General features: G+C 41.0%; 1 protein-coding gene across 1 annotated transcript in view; it reads right to left on the reverse strand.

Moving 5' to 3' along the window:
• The window catches only part of col15a1b (collagen, type XV, alpha 1b), a 33,153-nt gene extending 13,876 nt beyond the window's left edge, over positions 1-19,277 (reverse strand). Inside the window, exons 1-24 of the mRNA XM_078791350.1 lie at positions 18,942-19,277; positions 13,288-13,475; positions 11,795-12,004; positions 11,545-11,697; positions 11,338-11,412; positions 10,869-10,967; positions 10,208-10,319; positions 8,696-8,724; positions 8,428-8,610; positions 8,331-8,357; positions 8,192-8,254; positions 7,871-7,948; positions 7,615-7,677; positions 7,414-7,557; positions 5,218-5,373; positions 2,719-2,772; positions 2,613-2,648; positions 2,409-2,537; positions 2,281-2,340; positions 2,177-2,212; positions 2,070-2,111; positions 1,892-1,954; positions 1,056-1,091; positions 879-962 (exon numbers count right to left, since the gene is read on the reverse strand). Of these exons, the coding sequence (XP_078647476.1) occupies positions 879-962; positions 1,056-1,091; positions 1,892-1,954; positions 2,070-2,111; positions 2,177-2,212; positions 2,281-2,340; positions 2,409-2,537; positions 2,613-2,648; positions 2,719-2,772; positions 5,218-5,373; positions 7,414-7,557; positions 7,615-7,677; positions 7,871-7,948; positions 8,192-8,254; positions 8,331-8,357; positions 8,428-8,610; positions 8,696-8,724; positions 10,208-10,319; positions 10,869-10,967; positions 11,338-11,412; positions 11,545-11,697; positions 11,795-12,004; positions 13,288-13,475; positions 18,942-19,224 (2,403 nt within the window). The 5' untranslated portion in view covers positions 19,225-19,277. The remainder of the gene's footprint in view (positions 1-878; positions 963-1,055; positions 1,092-1,891; positions 1,955-2,069; positions 2,112-2,176; positions 2,213-2,280; positions 2,341-2,408; positions 2,538-2,612; positions 2,649-2,718; positions 2,773-5,217; positions 5,374-7,413; positions 7,558-7,614; positions 7,678-7,870; positions 7,949-8,191; positions 8,255-8,330; positions 8,358-8,427; positions 8,611-8,695; positions 8,725-10,207; positions 10,320-10,868; positions 10,968-11,337; positions 11,413-11,544; positions 11,698-11,794; positions 12,005-13,287; positions 13,476-18,941) is intronic.
• Positions 19,278-20,927: the final 1,650 nt, after the last annotated feature.

The following is a 20,927-nucleotide window of genomic DNA, read 5'->3' on the forward strand; positions in this document are numbered from 1 at the left end:
ATTCTCCATAAGATTCCAGCTTTATCAATTTCTGTTGTTTGATTTTATAATTTTCCAACAATTTCTATAACTATTTCTTCCAACGACTTATTTTCTGTGTTCATAAAGTTATTCTCATAATTATGAATGAGTTATTATTATATAATGTAATTAATTAATAAAAATATATCAAATAAAATATACAATTATAAATATACAGTAAACAAATAATATATAACTTGTAATTATTATAATTTTTCAAAATTTTCAACTTTCTTCTTCAACTTTCTTTTCTCATAATTATGAATGAGTTACTATTATATAATTAATAAAAATCTATCAAATAAAATATACAATTATAAATATAATGTAAAGAAATAATATATAACGTGTAATAATTATTATAATTTTTCTAAATTTTCAACTTTCTTCTTCAACTTTCTTTCTTTGTGTAATATTTTCTCATAATTATGAATGAGTTATTATTATATAATTAATAAAAATATATTAAAAATATACAATTATAAATATAATGTAAACAAATAATATATAACTTGTCATAATTATTATAATTTTTCTAAATTTTCAACTCTCTTCAACTTTTTTTCTTTGTGTAATATTTTCTCATAATTATGAATGAGTTATTATTATATAATTAATAAAAATATATCAAATAAAATATACAATTTATAAATATAATGTAAAGAAATAATATATAACTTGTAATAATTATTATAATTTTTCTACATTTTCAACTTTCTTCTTCAACTTTCTTTCTTTGTGTAATATTTTCTCATAATTATGAATGAGTTATTATTATAAAATTCATAAAATATATTAAATGAAATATCCCCTGTAACCCCAAAGAGGAACGTTGGTATGATAAATGGAGCACGTACATTTGATAAATTAAGAACAGGTCCCGGCGGTCCAGGAGGTCCAGGCGGTCCTGTAATGCTGAGACCGTCAGCTCCGCGATCACCCTGCAGGATCCAGAGGATACCGTTTATTTTTGGATAATACATTCAGGAACAGTCAGATATAATAATAGAATATAAGTAAAAGAGAAAAATTACCTTTGGCCCTGAGGTACCCCTTTCTCCTTTCACTCCCTGTACATGAAGAAAACACAAAATGAAAGATCACAGTCGATTATATTGGAATAAATGATGAATTGTATTGTGTAATATGGCCATAGAGACGTGTTGGTTAGTTGGACCTCACAGCTAGGAGACCAGGGTTCAATTCCACCCTCGGCCATCTCTGTGTGGAGTTTGCATGTTCTCCCCGTGCATGCGTGGGTTTTCTCCGGGTACTCCGGTTTCCTCCCACATTCCAAAAAACATGCTAGGTTAATTAGCGACTCCAAATTGTCCATAGGTATGAATGTGAGTGTGAATGGTTGTTTGTCTATATGTGCCCTGTGATTGGCTGGCCACCAGTCCAGGGTGTACCCCGCCTCTTTCCTGAAGACAGCTGGGATAGGCTCCAGTACGCCCGCGGCCCTCGTGAGGATAAGCAGTAGAAAATGAAAAATGAATGAAAATAAAATAAAATAAAATAAAATAAAATAAAATAAAATAAAATAAAATAAAATAAAATAAAATAAAATAAAATAAAATAAAATAAAATAAAATAAAATAAAATAAAATAAAATAAAATAAAATAAAATAAAATAAAATTAAATTGTGTTATAGAAAGCAGGAAGTGAACAAATTACTGATTGTAAAATTACCAGATGGGGGGGGGTAGGAATTAATAAGCTTTGCTTCTTCCTACTCCTTTTGGACATGTGGAACTGTGAACTGATTATGTGATGCATTCAATTGTAATCTGATGCATGTTCAAATCAAATGAAACCATTACCATTATGTTTATTTTGAGAAAGTTACAACCATCTTGTCCTCCTTACCCTTGGTCCCGGTAGTCCAGCAGGACCTTGCAAACCGTCTTGTCCCGGGTGGCCTCTATCGCCCTACGATGAAGCAGTTAAAAGTACATAAGTATGAAGTGCAGATAACAGGATGTAGACTAAAACCTTGTAAAACACAAGTTGGGGAGTCTGAGGGTGGATTATGTAAGAGGTGTACCTTGATAGAGGGTCCTGGTGGACCTGGTGCTCCAGCTTTACCCTACATAAAACACAATACATCCAATACGTATCTACATAACATCTCAATCATGGTAGATGTGCTACCTTGGGACCTTGTGGACCAGGTAGACCAGGTGCACCCTGAAGCAAAGAAACGGAACATAAGAATGGATTTCAGTTTCAAACCCAACCCAGGTACTAAGACTGACCGGCGGCCCCGCGACTCGTCCAGCACTGAGCATGTCGTACTTTCCGGATCCTTCCATATCCTGGGAAACAAGCTCTGATGTTCACTGACAAGACCAGGCTGGATACAACTGAAAAGAAACTGGTTCACCTCTATGAAGAATTTAGTTCCTGCAGGACCGGGAGGTCCAGGTGGTCCTGGTGGGCCTCTTTTTCCTGGAGGTCCACTTTTGCCTTGAGGTCCCATAGACCCTGCAACACCCACAGATCCACATTCGCCCTGAAAAGATAAAGAGAAACAAGAGTCCGGTACTTCTGGACTCCCTTCTGATACTCTTCGAATAGCCAGAACTACCTTCGGTCCAGGTGATCCAGGCATGCCTCTGTCACCCTAAAAAACCACAACGTAGAACTAGAATACTTCCATAAAGTACTCACATATGTAGTCATGATGAGCCTACCTTCTCTCCCGCAGATCCACGAAGGCCTGGAGTCCCGTCTTTTCCTGCTGGACCCTAACCAAACAGACAATCTTCAATGGGGAGCACATTTGAGCGAAGATCGGTGAAACCCAGCATGGCGTATTAACTCAAGCAGGCATTCAAAACGCGGAGCCAAAGGTGACTCGCTTTAAAGGAATACGTAACTACCTTGTGATGAGATGATTGTCGGTTGTCATGGTGACCCGCGACGCTTGAATGGAGGAAAACGGACTTTTGTCAGGGCCCCTGAATCGAACGCAACCGGACTATCCGTGGTTGGATTAGGCTTCATCGGTTCATGCTAAGTCTAGCTGTGATGGATTCGAACGCCCTGGACCAATGACAGTATTCTTCTACAAGTACATTTCGCCTTTTCATCTGAAAGGTTGCAATGTTCGATGCCTCCACTTGCCTCCATTCAAGCGTTGCAGATGACTGTGAACTTGGGCGACTGAGCATCAAAACACTTTTTTTATAGTTTGGCTGCGACTTATGAATCAAACGGACTGTCCAATGATTAAAAGATTTAATCGCGATACATCACATTTAGTCCACAGTTAACTGGTAATTAATCATAGATTGAAATAAGATCAAATCTCTTTATTGTAAAGGATTTGTTACGCACTCAATGATGATAAACAAAATGTATAGTCCACTACAATCGGACTTATCTTCAGGAAATTGTGAAATAATATTTTTTATTCTCATCACTGGAATGGGAATTCCAAGTCACAGTATTCCTAAAAAGCACACAACATTTAACGAAGCACAGCTCAATGGTCATGTGACAATTTAGCCTTTTCGGCAACAGGGAAAGGTCAAGGTCAAGTTGACCGACAAAGCAAGCGTTTTTTGCATTTTTTGCAGTTTGTCGAATAGGAGAAGCGAAGCTCAGCCTGTGATGGCATGCGTGTTCTGCAACGTTGTGTTCAGCTCCCTTCAAGTGGATTAATATTGGATGGCGCTATCTGCAGGGAAACGTACGTAAACCCCGTGAATAGCAGGGATCTACCACAACGTCTAAGAGCTTAGATCAGGGGTGCCCAAATGCTCTTCCAGCAAGGGCTACATTTGTGAAAAATAAATATTGCAAAAAAAAACTGCATTTGAGCTTTGTCATATGGGTGAAAGAACGTATTATTAATATCAATTTCACTTTTTTCCCATTTTTTGCATTTTTACAAATATTTCAACTTTTTTCACTACATTTTCTTCTCGTATTCATGACTTTATGACTTTACGAATGACTAATATTTGTACTTTATTTCTGTAATATTGTAAAAAATTTTTACAGGTTTTTTGTTTATACTCATTGTTTCTACTCTTTGAGCTACCAGTAGCTCCTAAACACTTCCAAGGCTTTATTTTTCAATTTATTCAACTCCTACACCCACTAAATTAGATCGTGGGGTTCAGCAGTAGTCCGGAAGTACTTGAGAGTAGTTGGGAGAACAAAAAATAATTTATGTAGAATAAAGTCATATTGTAACAGCAACAAAAGCGTAAAATGTATAACTTGTGATGGACTTTGGGGGAATGGGAGTCGTCAATTAATGGGAGTCGCTAATTAACCTAGCATGTTTTTGGAAAACCCACACATGCACGGGGAGAATATGCAAACTACACACAGAGATGGAGGGTGGAATGAAACTCGGGTCTGCTAGCTGTTTGGCCTGTAAGCTAACTACTCGTCCGCCTTCCAGACAAATTTTTCAAAATTTACAACTTTATTAGTTGTTTTGTTTCGAATGTAACTTTTTCTTGACTTTATGCTATGTAACATGAACATTAGTTTCTCTACATATTTTGACTTTATTCTCGTAAAAGACGGCAGAATTTTCAATTTTTGTTTTATATATCCACTAAATTAGAGAGTGGGGTTCGGCAGTAATCCGGAAGTACTTGGGAGTGTGAAAAAAAAAATAACAATAAAGTCATATTGTAACGGAACAAAAGTTACATGTATAACTCGTGATGGACTTGGGGGGAATGGGAGTCACCAATTAATGGGAGTCGCTAATTAACCTAGCATGTTTTTGGAATGTGGGAGGAAAACCGGAGTACCCGGAGAAAACCCACGCATGCACGGGGAGAACATGCAAACTCCACACAGAGATGGAGGGTGGAATTGAACTGTTTGGCCTGTAAGCTAACTAGTCGCCCGCCTTGCAGACAAATTTTTCAAAATTTACAACTTTATTAGTTGTTTTGTTTCTCATGTAGCTTTTTCTTGAGTTTATGCTATGTAACATGAACAATAGTTTCTCTTCATATTTTGACTTTATTCTTGTAAAATGACTGCAGAATTTTTGTTGTTTTATTTTTCTTGTTCCATTCTAATTTTAGGCTGTGCCACAAATGCCCCCCAGGCAGCACTTTGGACACCCCTGATTGAGCTGATGAAAGCAGCGATGTTTTTGACTTCAGTACTGCCTTATGGTTTTGCTGGTTGAGCGAGCAAACCAACGCAGGAGATACCTCGCCCCATGCCCAAGCAGAACCGGAGTCATGGCCCGACCCCGATGCAAAACTGAACTCAGAACCAGAACTTAAACCAGAGCCGAGGTCATAGTGCAAGTCTGAGCTCAAACCTGAACCATCGGGCCCAGAAGCACTAAACCAATCTGTAAGCATCTGGAAGAGAATGGAAAAAGAGGAGTAAAAAGACACATGGGAATGAGGAATGGGAATACTGGCGGTGGAGAAGAAATACTGATTATTAATTAAAGAAGAAAATCACATTGAAGAGAAAAGATTGATAGTTTTGTACTATTTTTTTTAAACAAATTATAACTGATGCATGATCTGCATCCACTTATTATGTAATTCTTCATTTCCTTGACAAAATGCCTTCATAGATTCTCCATGTGTGCATATTTTTGTGTATTTCCTTATTTATAAATGTAATATTTTGCTAGTTTTGCTGCTTACAACCTTCTAAATACACCTTTTCACATTATTAGAGCCCTCTAGACATGAAATAACACCCCTATAGTCACCTTTATGCTCCTACCACCCAAAATAGTAAACATAAAAAGAGAAAGTAAGACATAAATAGGACATTATATATAAACTCATAGGTGAGAATATAGATAGATAGTGAATGAGAAAGATAGATAGATAGACAGACAGACAGACAGACAGACAGACAGAGAGAGAGAGAGAGAGATAGAGAGAGAGAGAGAGAGAGAGCAAGCGAGCGAGCAAGAGAGCGAGAGAGAGAGAGAGCGCGAGAGAGTGAGAGATAGATAGATAGATAGATGGATAGATAGAGAAGGAGAGAGAGAGAGATAGAGAGATGGATGGATGGATGGATGAATAGATAGATGGATAGATAGATAGAGAGAGAGAGAGAGAGAGAGAGAGAGATAGACAGATGGATAGATAGATAGATAGAGAGAAAGAGCGAGAGATAGACAGATGGATAGATAGAGAGAGAGCGAGAGAGCGAGAGAGCGAGAGATAGACAGATGGATAGATAGATAGAGAGAGAGCGAGAGAGAGCGAGAGAGAAAGATGGATGGATGGATAGATAGATAGATAGATAGATAGATAGATAGATAGATAGATAGATAGATAGATAGATAGATAGATAGATAGATAGATAGATAGATAGATAGATAGATAGATAGATAGACAGATAGACAGATAGACAGATAGACAGATAGACAGATAGATAGATAGATAGAGAGAGAGATAGACAGATAGATAGATAGATAGATAGAGAGAAAGAGCGAGAGATAGACAGATGGATAGATAGAGAGAGAGCGAGAGAGCGAGAGAGCGAGAGATAGACAGATGGATAGATAGATAGAGAGAGAGCGAGAGAGAGCGAGAGAGAAAGATGGATGGATGGATGGATAGATAGATAGATAGATAGATAGATAGATAGATAGATAGATAGATAGATAGATAGATAGATAGATAGATAGATAGATAGATAGATAGATAGATAGATAGATAGATAGATAGATAGATAGATAGATAGATAGATAGATAGATAGATAGATAGATAGATAGATAGATAGATAGATAGATAGACAGACAGACAGACAGACAGACAGACAGACAGACAGACAGACAGACAGACAGATAGACAGATAGACAGATAGACAGATAGATAGATAGATAGATAGATAGATAGATAGATAGATAGATAGATAGATAGATAGATAGATAGATAGATAGATAGACAGATAGACAGATAGACAGATAGATAGATAGATAGATAGATAGATAGATAGATAGATAGATAGATAGATAGATAGATAGATAGATAGATAGATAGATAGATAGATAGATAGATAGATAGATAGATAGATAGACAGATAGACAGATAGACAGATAGACAGATAGATAGATAGATAGATAGATAGATAGACAGATAGACAGATAGATAGATAGATAGATAGATAGATAGATAGATAGACAGATAGACAGATAGATAGATAGATAGATAGATAGATAGATAGACAGATAGACAGATAGACAGATAGACAGATAGATAGATAGATAGATAGATAGATAGATAGATAGACAGATAGACAGATAGACAGATAGATAGATAGATAGATAGATAGATAGATAGATAGATAGATAGATAGATAGATAGATAGATAGATAGATAGATAGATAGATAGATAGATAGATTTTATAGTCTTTATAGTGACTTACTGGTATTCCTGGTTGGCCGTTGAGTCCATCTTTACCCGGGGCACCAGGCGGCCCGATGTACGTGTGAGAGACGCCCTCACCCGATGACAGGCCGGGCCCAGGAAGACCAGGTGGTCCTGGAGGCCCGGGTAGTCCAGGAGGCCCCTGGGGAAGCGTGTTGGTGAACAATACATCTAATATATCTTAACGCTGTGGCTTTACCCTAATAAGCTCGGTGTCGGTCTCCAGGTCCCCAAACCCAGACCCCAGGGCATCATCTCCATACTGCACAACAACACACAACACACAACAACACTGATTGTAAAAGTACCAGATGGAGGGGTAGGATTTAATAAGCTTTGCTTCTTCCTACTCCTTTTGGACATGTGGAACTGTGAACTGATTATGTGATGCATTCAATTGTAATCTGATGCATGTTCAAATCAAATAAAACCATTACCATTACCAAGATACTTACAGATACACTCCTTGATCTGGGGGGTCCAGGGGGCCCGGGAAGGCCCGGTGGACCCGGTGAGCCAACTCCGGGGTCTCCCTACAGGGAGAGGTATGAAAAAGAATGTCAATATATATGGACAATCCTTTAGAGTAGGGCCATTTTGTTTTGGAACAGATCAAAGAGGGTCTGAGCGCTAGAATGTAACTTCGGCCCACAGAGTGAAAATATTCCATTCCTAACATTAATGATTCCGAACCTGAATTCAAAGAGCCTTGGGTGTCTGGGCATGTGAGTCTGTACAACAACAGCACATATTACAAGTTATGAATCTAGCATTACCTTATCTCCTTTGACTCCAGCATCACCATCCAAACCTGGAAACCCCTGAGGTCCTCTCTGACCCTGGACGTAAAACCGCTGTTTCATTACTGAGGACATCAAACATGTCAACGATGATCAAAGTAATGGAAAAACCTACTGCATCTCCTGTCTCCCCCTTCATTCCCTGTGAAAAACGTAGATATACGTGAAATAGATATGTCTAGTAATGAGGGTTCACTGGTGGTGGATGTTACCTTCTGTCCTTCTCTCCCTGGCTGTCCGGTCTTTCCAGGCGTTCCTGAAGGTCCTTGCGGACCTCGTGGCCCAGGTTGAGCTTGTCCGGGTATACGAGTGGGCCCAGTTGGACCAGGTGGGCCGGGCGGTCCCCTGGGTCCAGGATCTCCGGGTTCTCCTTTGAAGGCATGCTTGACATGACCCTACAACAGAAATATCCATATCCATCCATGCCAAAAGAAGCAGAATAAAGTGCGGATTACTGGAAAAGAAATGTTCTCTACTGACATTCCCAGGCTTGTCCGTCCGTTGAGGTCCTGGAAAAGAAAAAAGGATGTGAAGAACACTAATGAGATTCCTTCTACATATGAACAATGGAACATTCCGACAACAATAATACAGGTTCTGTGCTACGCTCCCGTACATTCATGAAAAACTTCATCTTGGTAGGTAAACATGAGACCTGCCTGCTCAGCCACACTGAGGTGCGCCAAAGAAAAGGAAAGCCTTCGACATATGAACAATGGAACATTCCGACAACAGTAATACAGGTTTTGTGCTAAGCTCCCATACATTCATGAAAAACTTGATCTTGGTAGGTAAACATGAGACCTGCCTGCTCAGTCACACTGAGGTGCGCCAAAGAAAAGGAAAGCCTTCTACATATGAACAATGGAACATTCCGACAACAATAATACAGGTTCAGTGCCACGCTCCCGTACATTCACGAAAAACTTCATTTTGGTCGGTAAACATGAGACCTGCCTGCTCAGTCACATTCAGGTGCGCCAAAGAAAAGGAAATCCTTTTACATATGAACAATGGAACATTCCGACAACAATAATACAGGTTCTGTGCTACACTCCCATAAATTCATGAAAAACTTCATCTTGGTCGGTAAACATGAGACCTGCCTGCTCAGCCACACTGAAGTGCGTCAAAGAAAAGGAAAGCCTTCTACATATGAACAATGGAACATTCCAACAACAGTAATACAGGTTCTGTGCTACGCTCCCATACATTCATGAAAAACTTCATTTTGGTCGGTAAACATGAGACCTGCCTGCTCAGTCACACTGAGGTGCGCCAAAGAAAAGGAAAGCCTTCTACATATGAACAATGGAACATTCCGACAACAATAATACAGGTTCTGTGCTACACTCCCATACATTCATGAAAAACGTCATTTTGGTCGGCAAACATGAGACCTGCCTGCTCAGCCACACTGATGTGCGCCAAAGAAAAGGAAAGCCTTCAACATATGAACAATGGAACATTCCGACAACAGTAATACAGGTTCTGTGCTACGCTCCCATACATTCATGAAAAACTTCATTTTGGTCGGTAAACATGAGACCTGCCTGCTCAGTCACACTGAGGTGCGCCAAAGAAAAGGAAAGCCTTCTACATATGAACAATGGAACATTCCGACAACAATAATACAGGTTCTGTGCTAGGTTCCCATACATTCATGAAAAACTTCATTTTGGTCGGTAGACATGAGACCTGTCTGCTCAGTCTCACTGAGGTGCGCCAAAGAAAAGGAAAGCCGGGTACTCCGGTTTCCTCCCCATGGGAAGCGGAAGTGATAAAGTGACATCATAAAAAGAGAGATGTTTTTTTTGGTCCATAATCCTTAAGTGAGACATGAACACGTGACCTAAAAACTGCTAAAAGGAGGCAGCTAATTCATGCACATCATGGGACACACCCATTAAAACACCTCCAGCATGTTTTATGTTTTTTTAAGAGGTGTATTAATAGACTGTATGCTAATAAAGAATGTAGCATTCATGGCACCTCTTAGCAGGACTTCTTCATTGGCTTCCACTGAGGTGTGGTCACTTGAATATTCGTCGCTCGCCGAGGGTGGGGCCTCTGTGGGCGGTGCTTTGACTGGGACAGAGGCTTCCTACAAGAAAGGATGAGTAGTGCAAATGCTGAGAAAAAACCTTAAACCTAACCTAAAACCCAAACGAGTAAGCAGATTGCAACCCAGCCCGGTGTAGTTAGCATGCAGGCCTTACAGCTAAGAGACCCGGGTTCGATTCCCCCCTCGGCCATCTCTGTTAGTCTATTATTATTACTATCTTTGCATGTTCTCCCCGTGCATGCATGGGTTTTCTACGGTTTCCTCCCACATTCCAAAAACATGCTAGGTTAATTAGCGACTCCAAATTGTCCATAGGTATGAATGTGAGTGTGAATGGTTGTTTGTCTATATGTGACCTGTGATTGGCTGGCCACCAGTTAGGGGTGTACCCCGCCTCTGAAAAATGAATGAATAATAATTTTCTTGTTAGATTACAACTTTTATTTCTTAAAATTTTTACTTAATTTAAAAAATATTGCTGAGTTTTTTATTTTTGTTGTTGTTGTTTTTTAATTTTTCTTGGTAATTATATATTTTTTAAAATATAATATAATCATAAAATAAAAAGTGTTCAGCCTATAAAAATACCTGTACTGCTCCATGTTTCCTTGCCTCTGTGTTCTTCACGTTGTCTTCCTCTGTCTCTCGGTCATCAAGAGCATCATCTCCACTGGCGTATCCCGAAGCCTTCATCAAACATTGGCACAAATTCATTTTCAAAACATAAAACAGAGACAAAAAAAGGAGGTAGCGTTGCTTTATAATGTACAATAATATAATAATAAAGCCCTGACTGCTGGTGCTCACTTCATGGTGCCAAGGAAAAAAATGAGCCAGCTTATGAATTTCAAATCCATTCCCGAATGCAGAATGAATTTTGAAACTTTATGTATTAAAACCGTCTTCCTCCACATTATTCTGCTCATAAGACTTTAATACGAGAGCTGATATCTCACCATTTTTGTAGTTTTCTTGATAAAAAGCAACATCAAGTCCTTACATTAATAGCTAATTAATTCCTTGAATGTACTAAATACGTGCTGGGTATGTTTCTCACATCGGGATCGTCGTCCTCACACTGTTCCTCAGCTGCTGTGGGATCATCTTTGATGACCAACTGCTGAATGGATCCCTGGAGAAAAAGGAGAAAAACACTTTGAAATACGCTGACTTAACAACAAACCTTCCAAAAGAGTCATTCACTACATCCATGTATCATTGATATTCCCATCATTCAACTGTGTTTCCTAGTTTTCCCACGTACCACAAACTTCTCCAGCCCCGTGCTTCCGGCATTTGCTACAAAAATGCCTGAGTTGTGCGAGAAAGCGAGTCTTTCCGGCCTCCGATGGAAGGTCATCCTTTCGGCCTCCCCGCAGTCCATGTAGAGACGCACCTCATTGTTCTCCACCACAACCTGAAACCCGAAATCATAATCAATTATAATCAAATACAGTGATAACATTTAGCAGTGAAGCATGAAGACATGAACATTTCATATTTTTTTTTATTACGGTGAATCGTGTCCACTGATCTGTCATATCCGGCACACTGAAGGCGGCAGCTTTTTGGCTGTGGGATGACTGCTCGCTGTCAGTGTAGTAGAGTAAAATACTCTGGAGGCCTGCTCGGACTGGAGTGAGGGCCAAACCCAACTCCACCACCTTCTGACGGGCATCTGTAATGGCAAAGAGCACACCTCCTCTCGGGCTGGCTGGGCGGATCTAATGCAGGGGAGAAATAAAAGAAAGGCCACAAAAAGATCATAGAAAGAAGATAAACACTATGTACCACAAGGGGGCGACATTTCACTTAATGACATGGTACACTGTGCCTTACTGTAGTATATACTGTATGTACCGTAAGATGTTGGGCACAGGGGCATCACTAGGTTTTGAGGACAGGGGGGGCTTAGCCCCCCGGAGAGGCACAGAATATGAATGAATGTAGTAGACATTCCAAAATATCAAAAAAATAATCAAAAAAATTTAAAAAAATTAAAAACTTAAAAATTAAAAAAAACTTTAATTTTAAAAAAAAAAACTTTAAAAAACTTAAAAAAAAACTTAAAAAAAAATTAAAAAAACTTAAAAAAAAAATAAAAAAACTTAAAAAAAACTTTTAAAAATTAAAAAATTAAAAACATAAAAAAAAACAACCGAAGAAGAAGAACCGGGATATAAACTTTCCCACTTTTGGACAGATTTAGTAGAGATACTCAATTGTAATAATAATAATAATAATAATCATTATTATATTATTAATTAGCCTATGATGATTACTATCATCATTATTCTTCTTCTGATTAGTAGTAGGCTAGTATTAGTATTAGCCTGCTTATTTGCTTGCTTATTAGCCTGCTTTTGGCCTATTATATGAAATTTGTCAGAGATTTTTTTATAAAAAAAAGGAATAAATAAAATAATTAATTTAAAAAAATTTGAATCTATAAAATATATCAAATTATTTAGGGGGGCTTAAGAACATTTTAGGCCTAATGACGCCACTGGTTGGCCATTACCGTGACAATGATTTGTCAGAGACTTTTTTTGTAAAAAATCTTTTAAAAATCAATAAAAAAAAAATCAATAAATTTTTAAAAAATCAATAGAAAATATCAAATTATTTAGGGGAAGCTTAAGAAAATTTTAGGCCTAATGACGCTACTGCTTGGCCATTACCGTGACAATGATTTCTCAGAGATTTTTTTTGTAATTTTTTTTTAAAAAATCAATAAAAAAAAACTATACATTTTTTAAAAATCAATAAAAAATATCAAATTATTTAGGGGGGCTTAAGAACATTTTAGGCCTAATGACGCCACTGGTTGGCCATTACCGTGACAATGATTTGTCAGAGATTTTTTTTGTAATTTTTTTTAAAAAAATATATTAAAAAAAAATTAAAAAATCAATAAAAAAAAATTTTAATCAATAAAAAATATCAAATTATTTAGGGGAAGTTTAAGAATATTTTAGGTCTAATGACGCCACTGGCTGGGCATTACCGTGACAATGATGGCAAAGTCCACGTAGAACGACCCGGGCACGAAGGTCTTGGTGAGCCTGCCAATGTTGGCTTCGGGCCCAAAGTTATATGCCGGAAAACCCTCAAAGCCAGGAGTGAAGGAGACAGAGGGAGGGAGGGGGACGCCGATTAACTCTGTTAAGTCCAGATGACTTCCGGAGCCTCGCGCTGTGAAAGACAGTCCATGTAAAACAAGTTGAAAGAAAAAGAATCAATTCATTGTTATTTATTGTGTTAGCTTTCTGGTATCATCTCTTATGTTAATGGGTCGGTTTTGACTCATGTATTAAATCAGCTATAAAATACACTAAAAACAATAAGTTACCATCAAATTTGCTTCTCATGTCTTTCTCGTGTCAGGTTACCTTCTTAGGCTTCCTCATATATGAAAATGTTGGTTTTAATACTTTTGGTGTGGGCATGTAGGCCTTTTTTTGTCACTATACTCCTCAATTTCAATTTCCAAAAATGGTAAAAATGAACCTCAAAAGGATCATATTCATTCATTCATTCATTTTCTACCGCTTTTACCTCACGAGGGTCGCGCGGGTTGCTGGAGCCTATCCCAGCTGTCTTCGGGCGTGAGGCGGGGTACACCCTGGACTGGTCGCCAGCCAATCACAGGGCACATATAGACAAACAACCATTCACACTCACATTCATACCTATGGACAATTTGGAGTCGCTAATTAACCTAGCATGTTTTTGGAATGTGGGAGGAAACCGGAGTACCCGGTTTAGAAAACCCACGCATGCACGGGGAGAACATGCAACCTCCATACTAAGATGGCCAATGGTGGGGAAAGACAAAATAAGAAGCCAAAAAGTTACCACTTCCACACAAAATAGGAGGAGAACTCATTCATTCATTCATTTTCTACCACTTATCCTCACGAGGGTTGCGGAGAAAACCCATGCATGCATGGGGAGAACATGCAAACTCCACACAGAAATGGCTGAGGATGGAATTGAACTCGGGTCTCCCAGCTGTGAGGTCTAGGCACCAAATGTGTGCAAATATACCAGTGTACAGTTACAGTTATGATGTCGTCACTACCAACAGCACTAAATTCATCACATAGCAACTTAACACCCAAAAGGTGCACCTGATACAAACATGTATCCCCCTGGACTGGTGGCCAGCCAATCACAGGGCACATATAGACAAACAACCATTCACACTCACATTCATACCTATGGACAATTTGGAGTCGCTAATTAACCTAGCATGTTTTTGGAATGTGGGAGGAAACCGGAGTACCCGGAAAAAACCCACGCATGCACGGGGAGAACATGCTAACTCCACACAGAGAAGGCAAAGGGTGGAATTGAACCCTGGTCTCCTAGCTGCGAGGTCTGAGCGCCAACCACTTGACCACCGTGCCCCCCCCTGCAATACAGTGGTTATAATTTCAACCAAACCATTTTAAAATTTAAAATTTAATTAAAAAAATTTTTTTTTGGTTTTATTTTGTTGAAATAGAGTTTTCTGACGAAAATCTTGATGCAATAAAAAAAATGTATGTGATTCTTTTTATGCATTAAAATGTAAAACAGGTTGGTGCCGACCCTAACACAAGAGGAGGGTTAAAGCCTGGTTCCTGGTTCTTTGCAGCACGTTAGTATCTAAGAAGTGTACCCCGCCTTTTTCCTGAAGTTAGCTGGGATAGGCTCCAGCATACTAAGAAAATATACGGACATCACTTCCAGACAGCGGATGCCCTCCGTGAAGCCACCTTCACCAACATCCATGGAGCAACATCCTTAGTATCCTCCTGGAGTTAAGTACGACGCTGTGAATCAATGGTGCACGTCTGAGCAGACACACGCTAACATCATCATTCCTGTCAGCTACTGGTCTTAGTGGTTCATCGACTCCATTAGCGAAAGGACCAGAGGTACTTGTAAATCATCCTGATTTTAATTTGATTTGATTCGATCCGGACACTTCTTCGCTTGGCTGCTCTACCTTGCAGGAACCTAATCCTCTGAAAGAGAAATTCACCATGTGTGGCAATTATAGTATTTAGCGCGTACGCGTATGAATGGACGGCCTCACATTCCGTCCAGCGGGCACGACTATGGAGCCTGTCACCCATAGTGACCGGCTCTCACCTCAGCATTCCAGCCGGCGTCACCCCTGCAACCGTATTTACACCTATAGTCACGCAAATGGAGTCGATGGAAACGCGCACCAAAAAAAACTTCAAGGTCTCTCATTTATCAGCCTGACCAACTGGAAACATATCTGATTAGAGCAGGGGTCTCAAACACGCGGCCCGCGGGCCAAATGTGGCCCGCAGGACAATAGTTTGAGGCCCCCTGTGCAAGTTTGATATGGATGCTGTATGGTATCATGTACCCAGACAAAATTATTACGTTTGATTAATGTTCATGTTAAAGGTTAAATAACTGTTAATAGTTATCCTCCCTATCCGTGTGGAAGTGGTAAGTTCTTGGCTATTTAAGTTTAAAGGAAATAATCTGAAGGCTACCGTTTAGGTCACTATAGCTCTCTAGTTTGCGAGTTAGCATGGTGTCTCAAGACCCTGCAGTTGCGCAATATTTTGTAAATAAAAAAAGTATAAATGTGACTATAGTCGTGTGACTGGTGGCCAGCCAATCACAGGGCACGTACAGACAAACAACCATTCACACTCACATTCATACCTATGGACAATTTGGAGTCGCTAATTAACCTAGCATGTTTTTGGAATGTGGGAGGAAACCGGAATACCCGGAGAAAACCCACGCATGCACGGGGAGAACATACATACTCCACAAAGAGATGACCAAGGGTGGGATTGAATCCTGCTCTCCTAGCTGTGAGGTCTGCGCGCTAACCACTCGTCTGCCGTGCAGCCGAATGTACATTATGTCCCCGGAAAAAAAACTTTGTCCACGTCCTGTGTTAGCAACTCAAGGAGTAACTAAGTTACTTTTTTGGAGAAGTAACTAGTAACTGTAACTAATTACTTTTTTAAAGTAATGTGCCTAACACTGCGGATATGACACACACATATTACTCTTTTGAACGCATATTGTTTTGAATATTTACTGGCTCATTCATTTATTTTCTACCGCTTATTCTCACGAGGGTCGTGGGGGGTGCTGGAGCCTATCCCAGCTGTCTTCGGGCGAGAGATACACCCTGGACTGGCGGCCAGCCAATCACAGGGCACATATAGACAAACAACCATTCACACTCACATTCATACTTATGGACAATTTGGAGTCGCTAATTAACCTAGCATGTTTTTGGAATGTGGGAGGAAGTACCCAGAGAAAACCCACACATGCACAGGGAGAACATGCAACCTCCATACTAAGATGGCCAAGGGTGGGGAAAGACAAAATAAGAAGCCAAAAAGTTACCACTTCCACACAAAATAGGAGAACTCATTCATTCATTCATTTTCTACCACTTATCCTCAGGAGGGTCGTGGGGGGTGCTGGAGCCTATCCCAGCTGTCTTCGGGCGAGAGGCGGGGTACACCCTGGACTGGTGGCCAGCCAATCACAGGGCACATATAGACAAACAACCATTCACACTCACATTCATACCTATGGACAATTTGGAGTCGCTAATTAACCTAGCATGTTTTTGGAACGTGGGAGGAAGAAAACCCGGAGAAAACATGCAAACTCCACATAGAGATGGCCGAGGGTGGAATTGAACTCGGGTCTCCTAGCTGTGTGGCCTGCACGCTAACCACTTGTACACCGTGCAGCTTAATACCGGTTCATGTGAGTCAGAATTCATAACCAATCTGACATCAGGCTAATTTTGTGACAGTTTTGCCCCCCAAAAGCCCACAAAGTCCACATAATCCTCATCATGTTGGCCACATGAATGCTTGATCAGCTTGGCCAGACTTACAGACCCCGCCCCAGCGTTGCCGCACATAACCTTTTAAACCCACCTTGACCCTGTCATGCCACACAAAAGCTTCCTGCTGTTCGGCCCGCTCTCGCTCCATTTCTCAGGCTCCCCGAAGACTTAGTGGCGTGCACATTAGGAGACGGCCGTGTCACATACCAGCATGCCATGGGAGCAAGAGCAAGTGGTGAAGGAAGCGATACGTCTGAATCCACCACCTTTTCATTTTAAGAAACTCTATCCGTCTGCACAGTTCCAGAAAAGTATCAAAAACTGAATTTTGACTTATTAAAAATAGGGATAGGGCTGCACGGCGGTAGAGTGGTTAGCGCGCAGACCTCACAGCTAGTTCAATTCCACCCTCGGCCATCTCTGTGTGGAGTTTGCATGTTCTCCCCGTGCATGCGTGGGTTTTCTCCGTGTACTCAATTTTTTCCCCACATTCCAAAAAACATGCTAGGTTAATTAGCAATTCCAAATTGTCCATAGGTATGAATGTGAGTGTGAGTGTTTGTCTATATGTGCCCTGTGATTGGCTGGCCACCAGTCCAGTGTGTACGTCATACATGTTTGTATCAGGTGCACCTTTTGGGTGTTAAGTTGCTATGTGATGAATTTAGTGCTGTTGGTAGTGACATCATAACTGTAACTGTACACTGGTATATTTGCACATTTACACATTTGGCACCGAGACCTCACAGCTAGGAGACCCGAGTTCAATTCCACCCTGGGGCATCTCTGTGTGGAGTTTGCATGTTCTCCCCGTGCATGCGTGGGTTTTCTCCGGGTAGTCCGGTTTTCTCCCACATTCCAAAAAACATGCTAGGTTAATTAGCGACTCCAAATTGTCCATAGGTATGAATGTGAGTGTGAATGGTTGTTTGTCTATATGTGCCCTGTGATTGGCTGGCCACCAGCCCAGGGTGTACCCCGACTATCACCCGAAGACAGCTGGGATAGGCTCCAGCACCCCTCCCCTGGTCGGATTTTGTTAATGAAGAACATAGTCTCTGTTTTGCTTCTCAAAACAATATGCGTTCAAAAGAGTAATATGTGTGTGTCATATCCGCAGTGTTGGGCATGTTACTTTAAAAAAGTAATTAGTTATAGTTACTAGTTACTTCTCCAAAAAAGTAACTGAGTTACTTATAGACAAACAACCATTCACACTCACATTCATACCTATGGACAATTTGGAGTCGCTAATTAACCTAGCATGTTTTTGGAATGTGGGAGGAAACCGGAGTACCCGGAGAAAACCCACGCATGCACGGGGAGAACATGCAAACTCCACACAGAGATGGCCGAGGGTGGAATTGAACCCTGGTCTCCTAACTGTGAGGTCCGGGTGCGCGCTAACCACTCGACCAACGTGCCGCCCGACCAAACAACAATCTGATGTTCTTTGTGGTACTTAAACCTGTACATTTGGGGCAGGATCTCATACCCGACCCGGACCATGGACTCAGACTCGGAGGTGCTGATTCTCACCCCAGCTGCTTCACACTCAACTTAGCTGCTAACCGATCTAGTGGGAGTTGAAGTGGTGACGGGGGGAGGGGGGGGTCTGGGAGAAGGGGGGGTCTGGGAGATGGAGAGGGGGGATCTAACCAGTCAGATATTGACCCACCAAAACAAAAGGGTTCACTCTGTTCATGCTGTTGTTTTACGGAACAAACACTCCAAAGTGCTGATAGCAATGCACAGAGTGAACTCTCTTCCCGCCTGTCAACATAAAAAGCATCAACACTCACCACTTTTCCAATGTTTCAACGCTTTAAAACGGGATCTGAGGTTATTGATGACATCCGGAGTTACGGAAATGGACGCCACTGTGCTAGCGGTCTCCGTGGTGGTCTGGTCCTTATTTCCCAGCCAGGCCGTCGTCCCGGGTGCGTTTGAGGGACTCAGCCAAGTTACGGAAGGAGATGTGCTGGGGATGCTTTTCGGCCTCGCCCAGATGAAACTCCACCACTGCGCACGTACGGACGTTGACAGCAGGAGGAAAAAAACAAGAGCGATGCCCAGACTTCCCATTTTTATCCCCTCTTGTGTTGCTACCGAGTGTGACCCCTTCACTGTCCTTTATCCCCCTCTTTGGTGCCTCTCAACGTCTCCGCCTCTTTCCCCGTCTAATTAGTGACTCCCCCCTCCTATGGTCCTCCACAACACAGCAGAACTGATTTTCACTCCCTTTCCCTCCACTCAAGCAAAGAGTTTGTTCATGACTCCTCCCTTTTGGATCAAACTCAGTAGTGGTGTGTCGGTCATGAACGAACAGGTCAAAAGAACTAGTTCTTTTTTGTGAACGGAATGAACAAGGTCACCGCCTTTAAAATACCCGTTCAGTCCGTTCAGTTGAAAATGTGTTTTTTTTGATTGGCTGGAGAGTCGGTTCACCGTTCCTCGACTATCTTATCCTATCGTGGCGCCTCACTCTGTGGGTGGGTGAGGTTAGCTGACTGAAAGACCGAGACCGAGAGATTGAGTGACACTCGTTGGTCGTTCATTCATGACCGACACTTGAGTCGGAACGAATGTGAACATGAGTGAACGGACTGATTCGACACGGCTGACCAGGTCTTTGCACAGAAGGAGATCGCAGGCTAACGACCAATTGACCGAAATGAACGAATCTTTTTACTGAATGAACCGGAATGATTGGTTATATAAACATTCATTCATGAATTCATTCATTTTATACCGCTTATCCTCACGAGGGTCGCAGGGGGGTGCTGGAGCCTATCCCACCTGTCTTCAGGCGAGAGGTGTGGTACACTCTAGACTGGTGGCCAGCCAATCACAGAGCACATATAGACAAACAACCATTCACACTCACATTCATACCTATGGACAATTTGGAGTCGCTAATTAACCTAGCATGTTTTTGGAATGTGGGAGGAAGTACCCAGAGAAAACCCACACATGTACGGGGAGAACATGCAAACTCCATACTAAGATGGCCAAGGGTGGGGAAAGACAAAATAAGAAGCCAAAAAGTTACCACTTCCACACAAAATAGGAGAACTCATTCATTCATTCATTTTCTACCACTTATCCTCACGAGGGTCGTAGGGGGTGCTGGAGCCTATCCCAGCTGTCTTCGGGCGAGAGGCGGGGTACACCCTAGACTGGTAGCCAGCCAATCACAAGGCACATATAGACAAACAACCATTCACACTCACATTCATACCTATGGACAATTTGGAGTCGCTAATTAAACAAACTCCACACAGAGATGACCGAGGGTGGAATTGAACTTGGGTCTCCTAGCAGTGAGGTCTAGGTTCCAAATGTGTAAATGTGCAAATATACCAGTGTACAGTGACAGTTATGATGTCATCACTACCAACAGCACTAAATTCATCACGTAGCAACTTAACACCCAAAAGGTGCACCTGATACAAACATGTATCACGTACACCCTGGACTGGTGGCCAGCCAATCACAGGGCACATATAGACAAACAACCATTCACACTCACATTCATACCTATGGACAATTTGGAGTCGCTAATTAACCTAGCATGTTTTTGGAATGTGGGAGGAAACCCGGAGTACCCGGAGAAAACCCACGCATGCGCGGGGGAGAACATGCAAACTCCACACAGAGATGGCCGAGTGTGGAATTGAACCCTGGTCTCCTGTTATATAAACATCTTATGTTATTATTACAAGATCATTTTGGAACATTTATGCTGTTGTTTTTTGTTTTTTCTTGCTTTTTCATACTTCAGTTCC

Source organism: Doryrhamphus excisus, linkage group LG6, assembly GCF_037039965.1.
Source record: "Doryrhamphus excisus strain RoL-2023G ecotype Guam linkage group LG6, RoL_Dexc_Guam_v1.1, whole genome shotgun sequence".
Lineage (NCBI taxonomy): Eukaryota > Metazoa > Chordata > Actinopteri > Syngnathiformes > Syngnathidae > Doryrhamphus > Doryrhamphus excisus.